The sequence below is a fragment of the Gobio gobio genome (genome assembly GCF_949357685.1).
Source record: "Gobio gobio genome assembly, chromosome: 13".
In the NCBI taxonomy this organism is placed as follows: Eukaryota; Metazoa; Chordata; class Actinopteri; order Cypriniformes; family Gobionidae; genus Gobio; species Gobio gobio.
This window is the reverse complement of record NC_137106.1, coordinates 45,623,480-45,638,316: the sequence shown is the minus strand read 5'-3', so window position 1 is coordinate 45,638,316 and position 14,837 is coordinate 45,623,480. Positions and strand designations below refer to the sequence as shown.

The following is a 14,837-nucleotide window of genomic DNA, read 5'->3' as shown; positions in this document are numbered from 1 at the left end:
GAACATTCAGGCATGAAAACCTATTCTAGTAGATCCCAAAAACAAAACCAAGACTTTGTAAAAGGGCAAAATAGTTAATCTGTAAAGATGGGTTGCACAAGTAGAAGGGACTAGTGTTGTCAAAAATATCTTTTTTTTTATATATATATATATATCGATTGGAAACACTTTGATTTATAAGGGGTGTATCAATACGCTAATGTCACGATTGAGTTAGATTCACAATACTGATCTCGCAAAACGAGACTCTCACAATAAACAAAGCCAAAATAAAGTTAAATAGAGTTAAAATGGTACATTTTTAGTTACTACTTCTAAGACAAACAAAGATAAATGTGTACATGCTGTAATGAAACTATTAAAACAACTATACTAGCACTCCGTCAGTAATGTCAGCCTGTCCTAACCTTGTTTGACACTCAGTGGGTGGTTTATTGACAGGTAACACATGTTGACTGAGGGCCACATATAAATGAGCATGCCACACATAGAGCATGTCCTTCTGAAACTCCTAATGATTTTTAAAGTGTTAGACAATCGTCTAATGCTCCCCGGGCTTGGTTTTACATAGTTAACCATTTACATTTATCCTAGCAGGGTTTTGACATTAAAGTCAACATTAAATAAAATAGTTGCTTATTACATTCATCTGGGAACGCAATGTGCGCCATTTCATTAGAAATCATTAATAAACCTACACCAACACAGCAGAATACATCAGTATGTTTCTAAATATGCAAACTGTTCATTCCAATTTCAAAATAAGTCTAAACCCTTGCTCTGAGTTTGCATGTTATGATGTCCACTAGAGGTCGACCGATATTTGTAATTTATCGGCATCGGGCGATATCCATGTTTAGTAGCGCCGATTTAAAGTCAGGCACATCTGCGGGCAGCCCCGTGTTATTGGTGCGGTGGAAGCGTCCGGAATGACATCAACGCGGAGTTGGCGGTTGCGCAAGACCCCATTTCGCCTGGCGGTGTGCAGCGCATTTTTTGTAACAGCGCGTGCGATTCCGCATCCGAAGATGAACGAATTCTAGGTGAATCCAGCCGAGCATGACGTCTCATCACACCGGCACCCAGTTTGCACATACGAACTATGTGCTTATATTTACAAAATGAGCCTACAAAAGCAGAAATAAGCCCTTTTAAATAACGATCCATGTTTAAAAAAAAAAATTCACTAAACTAAATTAAAATGTTAGTGAAATTTAAGAAATATTTAAGAGATCGTTAATTTAGTTGTACATGTGTGCATATATTTTGTTCTCATGTCACAAGTAATATCAAGGTTTACTGAGTTTTACACAATTCTTTTGTAGTGTGGTTTTCGGTGAAGTGTACTAAAATAAATATCATCACCTGTGTACATTAGCTCACTTCTTCTTGACGCTTTTTCCTGATGGTTTATAGAACAATTACACCGAGTCGCCCTCTGTCGTTTCAAAGAATAGCACAACGGCGAGCGCGTCAAGTATAAACGCCTCGTCCGTTTGGGGAGGAGCGCGCGCAGTCAGCGGAGGCTCGCGCTGCGGAGACAGGCGAAAGTATAAACAAGGCTAAGCACCCTCAAACGCAAGCAAAAGCACCCTCATTTGATACTGTAATAATATACTGGCGAAACAGATTGCGCAGATTTGCACATTCGTGTTGGCGCTCTGGAGAGCACCAAATGTGAGCGCCATCTATTTACAACGTGTTTTTGCAGCGGTGAGCAGAGGTGTAAAGTACTTGAGTAATTTTACTTGATTACTGTACTTAAGTATTATTTTTTCTTTACTTGAGTACAATTAAAAATCAATACTTTTACTTTTACTTAATTACATTTTTTTTAAGAAAAAAAAGTACTTTTTACTCCTTACAATTTTATTTACAGTCAAAAAGTACTTCTTTTTTGGAGATCACATCGTTCTATTTTCCCTTGCTATTACCAAACCAATTGAATTGAGCAGTTTAATTTAAATGTTGTTTATTCTGCCAATGAGATCAGCTTCTGCTTAAAGGAACACTCCACTATTTTTGTAAATAGGCTCATTTTCCAACTCCCCTAAAGTGAAACAGTTGAGTTTTGCCGTTTTTGAATCCAACAGCCGATCTCCGGGTCTGGGGCACTTTTAGCATAGCTTAGCATAGATCATTGAATCTGATTAGACCGTTAGCATCTCGCTCAAAATTTATCAAAGAGTTTCGATTATTTTTCCTATTTAAAACTTGACTCTTCTGTAGTTACACTGACGGAAAATGAAAAGTTGAGATTTTCTAGGCCGATATGGCTAAGAACTATACTCTCATTCCTGCGTAATAATCAAGGAGCTTTGTGCCGCACTATGGGTGCAGCAGCGCAATGATATTACACAGCGTGGGGAAAATAGTCACCAGCACGCTCTCTGTGCAAGCAGGTTGTCACATTGGTTATGTTGACGGAAGTTAGACTATTATCAGGCACTGTGTATTCTCGTTGCGCCGCTGCACCCATGGTACAGATTATTACGCAGATTATAGTTCCTAGCCATATCGGCCTCGAAAATCATAATTCAATTTTTTTCACTTAGTACACAATGTAACTACAGAAGAGTTAAGTTTTAAACAGGAAAAATATATATATAAGCTATGCTAAAAGTGCTAACGCCAGACCCGGAGATCGGCTGAATGGATTTGAAAACTGTAAAACTCAACTGTTTATCTCTAGGAATGAGCCTATTTTCAAAAAAAGTGGAGTGTTCCTTTAAGTTAAATCTGAGGTTTTACATCTTTGAGTAGGATGTTGCATACTGGCATAGGTAGTAGTCTTATAGTTTGATAATTAAATACAATTAAATAAAAACGGTTCTAAAGCAGGGTAAAACCTTGTATGTGGTTCATTCACTTCATGTTTTTAGAGATTAAAAGCTTAAACAAGAATCTCTGTAGTTTTCATTCTTGCTGTTACTTTTACTTTTTTAGTATTCAAGTACAATTTTAGTATGGTACTTTTTACTTTTACTCAAGTATGATTCTGGCCAGATACTTTTAATTGAGTAAAGTTTTCACTCAGTACTTGTACTTTCACTTGAGTAACATTTTTGAGTACTTTTTACACCTCTGGCAGTGAGTAATGTAGCCAGATCTCTTCAACGCGATCAGAGTTTTTATTCAGTGCTGAGTTAATGCAGGCTCGCGACACTCGAGGCTATACAGTCTAGAAAATCCATTGAATAAAACTATTGATTTTCATGCTGCTAAGAAGACCGACGCCCAACTGCTTCTTCGGAAGTGACATCTAAATATAAATGCTGGATTCACTCTGCACGAGACAGAAATATCCTCCTGAGACCCAGAATAGAGGTGTTACCTCTGTAGAGGGCATTTATTTTAGTGAATTTCTCTGACAACATACACAGTTTTAAGTCTGGATATTCTTATGAAAATATTTATTTTTTTATTATTCCCATTTTACACATCTTTTTACGTTACATATTGTCCCAAAAACACATTGCTATGCAAATGAGATAAAGTGTATAGATGCATTTCATAGAATGGGAATTAATACTTCGTCAGTTTATTAATTTGTTTGGTTAACTTTTGGATAAATATTTTATTTTAATACTGTGAAGTGCACAAAATTAAGATTTGAGAGATGGTTCAAGTCAGTGTTCAATAAATGAAGTCAAGTTTAGAAATGTTGTGCATACACATTATTATTATTGTGACATTTTAGCATGCAAATGAAGGGGAAAACTTCAAGATATCAGCCCTAAAAATCGGCAGCACATATGACCCTGAACTCTAAATATCGGCATCGGTTATAGAAAACCCATAACGTTCAATCTCTAATGTCCGTGTATTCTTGTTCAAGAAATTACAATGGCATTTTTATCGTAAAGAAGTTGACAAATAATTAAAGATCAAGTCAACATTTTATTTAAATATCGTTTGGCCAATTTTAAACCAGGATTTGATCTGCTTTAATGTGTAACAACAATCACCAGGCGCTCTCTGCACGCATTTGTTATTATACATAATATACACAAGATGATTGTTTATATTATGTATATTATGCATTTTGATAGTGTTGTTCTATAAAACCATATGATTACTTGCATTTGATGCTTTATTTGAACCAAATATTATTGCCTCATTGTTAAAATACATATATAATAAGTCATTTTAAAGGCTTGGGTCTATTTTAATTAACACAAAAAATATCTGATTTATCGCCAAATTAATTGGACGATTACCAAAATAAACGTTAGTGACAGCCCTACATTTAAATATTGTGCCATCTAGTGATTTAGAGAACAAAATCAAATGTGCCTCTTACCCAGAGCGCTTTTAGCCCCGTTGTGCCCTTGAGTTATTCATTATTTGTTGGTCATTTTTATGTCTTTTGCTCAATCACTGTGAGATGAAACTTGAACACTATGTTTGCCACAGGACATCTCTGGAAGAGCGACTGCAGCGGGAGGAGAGATCGGGGATGCTAAACCTCAGCGACGCAGCAGTCGGAAGCAAACAGCTCACTTTCACTCTCAAGAAGGTAAGCATGATGATGGCAACCTATCCCATCTGCCACCTGTGCAGACTGAATCTTCATTCCACTCGTTCGAACTCTGCTGATGTTTCATCCAGATCAGCCGAGCTTCAGAACATCGAATGTGTGTTAATGTTGGCCATCGTACACACGACTGTTCTATAATAAGCTCGCAGGTGTGATGTTGTAATCCTAGAAATTTCTAGCTGAGTAAAAACACATGACTGATGTATTCAAACTATTACATAAGCCATCTAAACACCTTTTCGCTTAACCCGGCCCTAGTCATATGTTTATTTCTCGCTCTTCCTCTATCTTCACCTCTCCCTCTTTGTTTAAATGAAGGTGATAGTGTGTTAAAACTGGGTCAGACTCATTCCCTGCTCATATTTCCGCTGACTCACATCAAAGACTGAAGAATGGCTTCAGTATGACCTGAAATTCTCACCGTTGTTTTCTGTCCTTTCACCGCTCGCACGCCCATTTAATTCCCATACTCCTCTTGTACACATCATTCAGTCAAGTCACTTAGCTGCTGCTTTGGACGTTCCTGGAAATATTTTAGTAACTGGATAGTTTGAGGTCATCTTATCCTTCCTAAATCTAAACGTATACATGAATGTTCTTTGCATCAAAGGAATGAATAAAGGAGTTATGCTTAACTGTTCGCTCGCATGCTAATAGATTTCCCAATTGAACATCAAAAAAGTATCTTCACACAGATCTTTTCCATAGAATGATGGTGAGCACAGACTGTGAAGCACCATTTAAAAGAAAGTAGTCCATGTGACTCATGCACTATATAATCCAGCTCTTCTGAAGTCATGTAATAGCTTTCTGTAATTGTTCAGTGATTATCTACACCACCTGCTCTAGCTCTCAATGTGATATTACACAGTTAAAACACATTACTGTTCAAAGTTTGGGGTCAGAACAATTGTTTTTTTTTTAAATAATGAATTCTTTTATTCAGCAAGGATGCATTAAATTGATAAAAAATGACAGTGAGATTTGTTTTGAACTTTCTATTCTTCAAAGAATCTTCAGAAAAGTATATCACGGTTTCAGCAAAAATGTTTCTTGAGCATCAAATCATCATATCAGAATGATTTCTGACGGATCATGTGACACTGAAGACTGTAGTAATGATGCTGAATATATATGTGTGTGTGTGTGTGTGTGTGTGTGTGTGTGTGTGTGTGTGTGTGTGTGTGTGTGTGTGTGTGTGTGTGTGTGTGTGTGTGTGTGTGTGTGTGTGTGTGTGTGTGTGTGTGTGTGTGTGTGTGTGTGTGTGTGTGTGTGTGTGTGTGTGTGTGTGTGTGTGTGTGTGTGTGTGTGTGTGTGTGTGTGTGTGTGTGTGTGTGTGTGTGTGTGTGTGTGTGTGTGTGTGTGTGTGTGTGTGTGTGTGTGTGTGTGTGTGTGTGTGTGTGTGTGTGTGTGTGTGTGTGTGTGTGTGTGTGTGTGTGTGTGTGTGTGTGTGTGTGTGTGTGTGTGTGTGTGTGTGTGTGTGTGTGTACACATACACATACACATACACATACACATACACATACACATACACATACACATACACATACACATACACATACACATACACATACACACATACATATATATACATACATACATACATACATACATACATACATACACACACACACACACACACACACACACACACACACACACACACACACACACACACACACACACACACATATATATATATATATTTACATTTATGCATTTGGCAGACGCTTTTACCCAAAGCGACTTACATTGCATTCAAGGTAGACATTTTACATTTTGTCAGTTCTTGCTTTCCCTGGGAATTGAACCCATGACCTTGGCGTTGCTAGCGCCATGCTCTACTGTTTGAGCTACAGGAAAGTATATATATATATACACACACACACATATATATATATATATATATATATATATATATATATATATATATATATATATATATATATATACACACACACACACACACACACACATATATATATATATATATATATATATATATATATATATATATATATATATATATATATACACACACACACACACACACACACACACACACACACACACACACACACACACACACACACACACACACACACACACACACACACACACACACACACACACACACACACACACACACACACACACACACACTTGTCAACCACCATATATATACACATACATACATACACACACACACACACACACACACACACTTGTCAACCACCACCGAAGACCTATATATATATATATATAAATAGGGTTTTTCCTGGGTCAAAAATGGTCTTCGGTGGTGGTTGACACACACACACACACGTGATCTGCGAGCGCATTACTGACAATACATTTAAAAAATGCTAGTACTTTTGATCATCTTATTTTGATATCTCACATACATACAGATCATACATAATATATGATACATCGATGTTGGTTTCTTTTGTTCCTCATTTTTTACACTATTTACAGATAATTGTTTTGGTATATAATCATATCATCAGCTAGCTAATAATAACAACTTTGTTCTGGTTTCACCTCACTCCAGTCTAAATGATTGTAGGCTATTTATTTTTCTACACATTGTCAACAGAAATAAGCTGAAATGCTATTGATAATTAAAAATAATTCTTACTATCCACTCTTGTTAAATTGGGTAAGCACACTTGTGTTCTCATTTCAGATGCATGCGTTCTGAGTAAATTAATAAACTGATTTGTTAGTTCAGTGTTGGACAGATCAGTTGTTCTATCCCAGTGTTTCCCAACCTTTTTTCAGTCATGGCACCCTTTGAAAATGTCTGCATACTTTATGCTAGGGGTGTAACGGTACAGATTGCTCATGGTTCGGTTTGTATCACGGTTTCGGTACGGGTCAGTATTTGCTATGTTCAGGGAAAAAAGGACTACTGTCAAATAAAAATAAAGAAAATAATAAGAACAAATAATTTAAATACAAGCAGCAGCAAAAATAAATACTATTGAGCAAAGATACTAATAAAATAAACTATGCTTTTCAGGTTTTTCAGCCAGGTCTAACATTACAGGGAGTGCAGAATTATTAGGCACATTGATTTTCTGATCATATTTTTTTTTCCAGGCACATTTGACCAATTCCAAACCACAGTAATCCTAATAACTACTATTGATTTAGTATTTAATAATGTATAAGTGATATATAATTGTTCATGAAGGCTGGAAATGAAAATCACCTTATATTCAGGTGTGCAGAATTATTAGGCATGTTTTCTTTTACAGATAAATTGAGCCAAAAAAGAGATTTAACTCAGACTGAAAAGTCAAAAAGTATTAAATGCCCATGAGAAGGATGCAATACTAATGCAATACTAGACATTGCAGTTAAGGCATGACCATTGGACAGTGAAATGCTCGTTGGGTCAGCAGGATCTGACAAAAACAGGTGGTGAAGAAAAGACACCTGTTAACTGCAAAAGAATTAAGAATTAAGGTGAAGAATTAAGGGTGAAACCATCAGGAACCCTTTAGTCTCCAGCGCCACCATTTTCCAAAGCTGCAACCTACCAGGAGTCTCCAGAAGTGCAAGGTGTCAGGATCTCAGAGACTTCAGTTAGGTAAAGAATCCTAAAAAATGACCCCCACTAGATAAGAATCATAAGCTGAAGTGTTGTAAAATACATGAAGAAGGTTTTTTTATAGGCTTTATGGACAGATAGGTTGAGAGTGACTCTTGAAGGACCAGCACCACATCCTCTAGTACCACTGTTTGAAGAATTCATCTTCCAGAATCTGGCAGTACGTTTTGGGAGTTCATTTTTAGTCCATCTCTGCAAAACGGACTTCAGGATGGACTAAAATGAACTCCCAAAACGTACTGCCAGATTCTGGAAGATGAATTCTTCAAACAGTGGTACTAGAGGATGTGGTGCTGGTCCTTCAAGCGTCATTCTCAACCTATCTGTCCATAAAGCCTATAAAAAAACCTTCTTCATGTATTTTACAACACTTCAGCTTGTGATTCTTATCTAGTGGGGGTCATTTTTTAGGATTCTTTACCTAACTGAAGTCTCTGAGATCCTGACACCTTGCACTTCTGGAGACTCCTGGTAGGTTGCAGCTTTGGAAAATGGTGGCGCTGGAGACTAAAGGGTTCCTGATGGTTTCACCCTTAATTCTTCACCTTAATTCTTAATTCTTTTGCAGTTAACAGGTGTCTTTTCTTCACCACCTGTTTTTGTCAGATCCTGCTGACCCAACGAGCATTTCACTGTCCAATGGTCATGCCTTAACTGCAATGTCTAGTATTGCATTAGTATTGCATCCTTCTCATGGGCATTTAATACTTTTTGACTTTTCAGTCTGAGTTAAATCTCTTTTTTGGCTCAATTTATCTGTAAAAGAAAACATGCCTAATAATTCTGCACACCTGAATATAAGGTGATTTTCATTTCCAGCCTTCATGAACAATTATATATCACTTATACATTATTAAATACTAAATTAATAGTAGTTATTAGGATTACTGTGGTTTGGAATTGGTCAAATGTGCCTGGAAAAAAAATATAATCAGAAAATCAACGTGCCTAATAATTCTGCACTCCCTGTAGTTTCCAGGTACAGAAATTGAGCAAATGTAAAATAAGAACACTGCATATTTGAGTGTATAAATTAAAGATTAATCCTATTAAACTTACAAAAGCATTTAAATCAAGAGCAGTGAGTGATGTCCTTGTCTTTTGTTGTTAGACATTAAACTGCCCCTTTAAGACCTAATGCATGGATATGCGTCGCCTTTCTGACTGTATAAAGTTTACTTAAGGCATATTCAGACTATGTCTGCTAGAATACTCATCAAGATGGACATGTTGACATACGTTTTGTGTGAGTTTGTCCGTTCAAGAGCAAGATTTGAAAGAGAAATCAATATTTGCGCGCTGAGAGACGTGTGCGCGCTTTCGGATGAGTGCACAGAAATCTTCTCACAGCGCGCGCGACTTCTCATTCGCGTCTTCTGGCACTAAACCCGGGTGATGACGGCGAAAATTACTGGTCATATTCGAACATATGGTAGCACTCGTATGCATTGAACAAAGTTTACAGAGAATTATTTGAAGGACTTTTACACGGCACCCCTGCTCTCGTCAGACGGCACCGCGGTTGGTAAACACTGTTCTAACCAGTCGTTAAAATTATTCGGTTCAAAGGAGTCATATAGGTCGCAAATCGGACATTAGCAGACGCGTTGTGTGCGAATCCCGTCTGTTAGAACATCGCGAAAGATGTCAACACCGAAAACACTTCATAACTGAATATAATTTGTTTCCCGTTTATTGAAAGTATGCTTTATGTCAGCTGGTCAGAGAAGAGTCAACGTTTTTTGAGCGCAATTCACACCCAGCGGTAATTCTAGGAAAAAATTGTCCGAATGTGCCACGTACAACATGGATTCGGTCTTCCGACCTTTTGATTTGGATATGTGAAATATGAGATGGCTAACACAGTGATTATTTTGAAGACCCAGAGAGTGTGCGCGGGGGAGGAGTTTTCTGATCGTTCTCTCTGTCACTCAGTCACAAGCGCAGCATATTCTACATCATTCATAAATCACAATAGCTCATCAAATTAGGCTTTGGCAGGACAAAAAAAATTCAATGCAGGAAAAACCCTATATATATATATATATATATATATATATATATATATATATATATATATGTATATGTATATGTATATGTATATGTATATGTATATGTATATGTATATGTATATGTATATATGTATATGTATATATTAGGGCTGTCAAAAGATTAATCGCGATAAATCGCATCCAAAATAAAAGTTTGTGTTTACATAATATATGTGTGTGTACTCTGTTAATTATTATTTATATATAAATACACACACATTCATGTATATATTTAAGAAATATTTGCATGTATATAATGTATATACATTTATATAATCTATAATATAAATAAATATAATTGTTTTATATATAAAATAATATTTTTTTCTTAAATATATACATGCTTGTGTAGTTGCGTATGCGTCATCAGATTTGAGATGGTGCGGTGTAGGGCTGGGCGATAAAACGATAACGATATGTATCGCGATAGACATGTAATCGATATCAATAAAAAATGCGTTCGATAATTTTTTTTTCTTCGTCAGAAGAAACCAGAGGTTGCGGAGCAAGTTTGGTTGCATGAACAAAGGCACTCACTCTGTGGTAACCAAGCAACGTAGGGAATGACTGGTTAACAAGCCAATCAGGTAACTGTCATGTTTGGTTGCGCCATATCGTTGTCTCGTGTTGGATTAATTCTTCAGTAAACAGAACCGGCGTGGAGTGGAAAATGAGCGCCGCAGCGAGTGAGGAAATTGTTGATAAAACGGGAAAACAAGTCAGCTCGCCTGTATGGCAGTTTTTTGGATTTTATAAGTCTGACCGTCGTCCCCACCAAGACTGGTCAGTGCGTGCCTCCGCTGACAGCGCGCACGCCTCGTTTGTTTGTGCTATTCTTTACTCTTTCACTGAATCTGAAATCGCTCCCTAAACCCTCAATCACTATTCCCTACTTTAGTCCACTGATACAGTTCACTTGAAGGAGTGAATGAAAACAAGTGAGTGAATTCGGACAGTCGCTGTGTGTACATCGGCCATACACTTGTTTTTGCGGTGCAAAGTGGGATAGAATGAGTGCACTCAATAACGTCCACTATGGTCTTGGACACCACTACAAATGGCTGTCCCCTCAAATAATGCCCTATAGGGGGCGATTTCGGATTCAGCCTTTGAAACTACATGGAGAGGTAATGTTACTCTGCATCAGTGCCTTATGACAAAGCATCTAAACGGTAACAGTTACAAAGAAATAACGGAGGCACTGCACTTTAATGTTAAGAGATAATTAAGTGTTCATTGTGATTTTGCGTTTATATTTTAACTATTTGAGTGTTTTCCATGGTTGTGTTGACATTTCTGCCTTTATAACTGAGGGGATTATAATCAGAGGAAGGTTAAGTTTAAAATAAAAATGATTAAATGGAAAAGATTTTTCTCCTGGTCCTTATTTTAAATGGGTCATAAAACATATAAATAATTATCGATATCGACCGATATGAAACACTTATATCGTGATAGTTTTCAGCCATATCGCCCAGCCCTAATGCGGTGCAAGAGTGTGCCGAACCGCGGGTGGAGAACCATATGGTTCGATTTTTAGTGAGAACCGTTACACCCCTAATAGTCAATAAAAATAATCTGTTCTTGACCGTCTCAACCAAGCAACAGTAAAGGAGAGTTAATACACTTGACTGTTGTGATGGTCGATTTGTTAGGACTCTATGACAAGTTTAAGCACTAGTTGTTTTTCTATCCAGTTCACCACATTAAACGTGAACTGATAACTAAATGCTACTTACAAAACTAGAAAAGCGTGAACATATACTGATGGACAGCAGCACTTATTTAAAGACTGTATTTCACTATAAATGCCACGCTGGGACATTTCTTTGAACCGTTTCTTTCCATGAACTGTCTGAACAAACCAAAGAATGACTAAAGAAAGCTGATGAATCACTGAAATGAACCAAGTGTCCCAGTGCCTCTTGAGAGGGAGGGAGAGCGTGAAAAAAAAAAAAAACATTCTGATTACAGCCGAGTGAGTTTTGTCACGCTGCGTTGATCTTTTTTGAAAAGGTTGCCTGTTAGGGGAAAATAGGCTTTTTTTTTTTTTTTTTTTTTTAAGCTGAGGTATTGTTGTGTAACCGAACAGTGGAGAAGTGTATTGTGTCACTGCTTTTAGTTCATCATAACTCAATGCTGCAAAGAGTCAAATAAAAAGTGAAGTGACGTGAAGGCCAAGTATGGTAACCCATATTTGTCCTTTGCATTTAACCCATCCAAGTTAGTCCACACACCCTAGGAGCAGTGAGTAGTGAACACACAGGAAACCGTGGACCAGGGTTGCCAGGTTTTCAAAACAAAACCCGCCCAATTGCTACTCAAAACTAGCCCAAAACAAGCCCAATCGCGTTTCAGGGAGGGGGTTCTCTGGTAAAAATCGCACTTGGGGGGTAAAATATGTTTTTTTGGTAGGGTTGCCTGCTTAAATTTGCTCTGCCGGGGCTAAATATCACATAATTAGGGTCGCTTCAACCCGCGGACATGAAAAACAGCCCGCTGCAACAGTGTTGAAGTACACTTGGCAACACTGCCGTGGACACACACCCGGAGCACAGTGGGCAGCCATTTTGCTGTCTTGTCTAGGGAGCGATTGGGGGTTAGGTGCATACAAACCCGTGACCTTCAGGATACCAGTTTGACTCTCTAAACATTAGGCCACGACTGCACCTTGAAACAGTTATTTTTTGACAAGTTGTGGTTCATTTTGGCTTCGCCGCTAACTCTTGTCTTATACTTACACAGACGGAGAGGCAGAGATATCAACAGCAGGCTGAACGTGACCATCATGAGGAGAGGAGGAAGATCAGACGGGCGGCTGGACACTTACATTCTCACAGGGGAGGAAGAGGACGAGGCGGCGGGAGAGGAAGAGGCGGTGGAAGAGGACGAGGCGGTGGCAGAGGAAGAGGAAGGAGACCATTTTAAACTCAGGACTGATCGTAGTCACTAGATGTTGACACGGGACTTTTAATACTGCCTTATAATGTGTCTGATCAGACATCTGCAGGAATCACGTTTGAGACCGTTCCATCACAGATGCCGTCACTGATTCACATTAAGAGACTGTATATCCGTGTGTGTGTGTGTCTGTGTCAGACCTCTCTTTTTCCACAACATCTCTCAGTACAGCCTAAACAGAGCCTTGTGTTTTGTGAAGTACCATAAAACATTTTTATCAACATCTGCCTGTCCTGTTCTCTTACATTTACACACACAAATGAATTCCCATACAGCATCAGTTCACTTTTACTGCTGATCATTTCTGAAATGCTTTAAAATTTTTATACTAGTTTTATATTTGTCATGGTTTTACTCTACAAAACTAGTTAGCCAATGGTGGCAGACCAAAACTGAATGTGCTGTTTTTCATGTATGAATTTATAAATGGAGGTGAAGGGACACAACTGACGCTGGTAGGTCATGTGATAATGACATGGCGATTGTAGTACCTTCTCACATAGTACGCGATTTCGGTGTCTTCGGTCAATGTGTTTGAATGTAATCCGGATGTACCGCATTCGCCATGTTATCTTTATCATGTGAGCTACCAGTGTCAGTTGCGTCCCTTCACCTCCATTCCCAAATCCTCTCCCGTGGCCTCATGGGATAGTAAAGTGTCCACCATTTGCCACTTCAGAATCTCGCCGGAACTAGTAGGTCAACTGGGTACTTTTCACCTACAGTTTTTCGAATACTATGAATTCGGACATACTACCATACTGTTTTTCGCATACTGTAGTAGAGAAGTATTTCGGACTTTATGTATAGGAAGACTGTGCACTCCGATTACTTATGAATGGGAGAAAGTGCAACGCTCAATATGGCTAATAAGCCCCGCCTTCTAAATGAAAGAGCCAATCGTTGATTAGTAAAGTCATGGCGTCACTGCAGCTGACGTTAGAAGCTCCAGTTGCTATAGAAACAGGCGGCGTTCTGAGACGAGCGCTTTTGACTAGTTTTGTTTAGGCTGAAAAATGCACGGTTTTGTCACAATTCTAACGTTTATTAAAAAAAATGACGAGACAGAAGTTGTCAGGTTTCACTGGTGATTTCAAATATGAAATTTAATCATGAGCTTGGCGAATTTGATGTTTCCCAGTTCAAACTGATAGGAGCTGCACTTGCATGCCCGAGAGGTGTTGTAAAGATGGCCGCCGAATGAAATTTGAAACATTCAAACTAACCAATCAGAGCAAGAGTCTTTGTTGATTTTCATTCTTACGTTTATGGGCCTAGTCTACAAATCTAGACACACCCTAGCGGCAGCAAATCTAATTTGCAGGCAGGGTAGTCTAGCAACTCTCCGTTGGCTTGCGAGCTGGAAAAACCAAACTCTAGTCAGGCGAGTGAGTTCACAGACCCTCAATCTTGATGTGGTTCTGGCTTGTCAGGCTAGTATCGGACTATTCGGTAGTGAAATGCATAGCAATATTTACATATGATTTGACAGTTCAGTGGTTCCCACAGGATTTTCTGTGGTGGGTGGACCCACTAGTCCCTCTAGGAGGGTCTGGGGGCATGCAACCGTAGGAAAATTTGGTACATTTTAAAGTTAAATTCATCAATCTGCTGCCCTTTGAGAGTTCAAAATTAAGAGCTCCAACCCTATATTCAGTGTGCAAAG

General features: G+C 38.2%; 1 protein-coding gene across 1 annotated transcript in view; it reads left to right on the top strand.

The window, feature by feature from the left end:
- nol10 (nucleolar protein 10) overlaps positions 1-13,394 on the top strand; it is a 53,713-nt gene extending 40,319 nt beyond the window's left edge. The window contains exons 20-21 of the mRNA XM_079832915.1: positions 4,417-4,519; positions 12,956-13,394. Coding sequence (XP_079689041.1) covers positions 4,417-4,519; positions 12,956-13,138 — 286 coding nt within the window. The 3' untranslated portion in view covers positions 13,139-13,394. The remainder of the gene's footprint in view (positions 1-4,416; positions 4,520-12,955) is intronic.
- Positions 13,395-14,837: the final 1,443 nt, after the last annotated feature.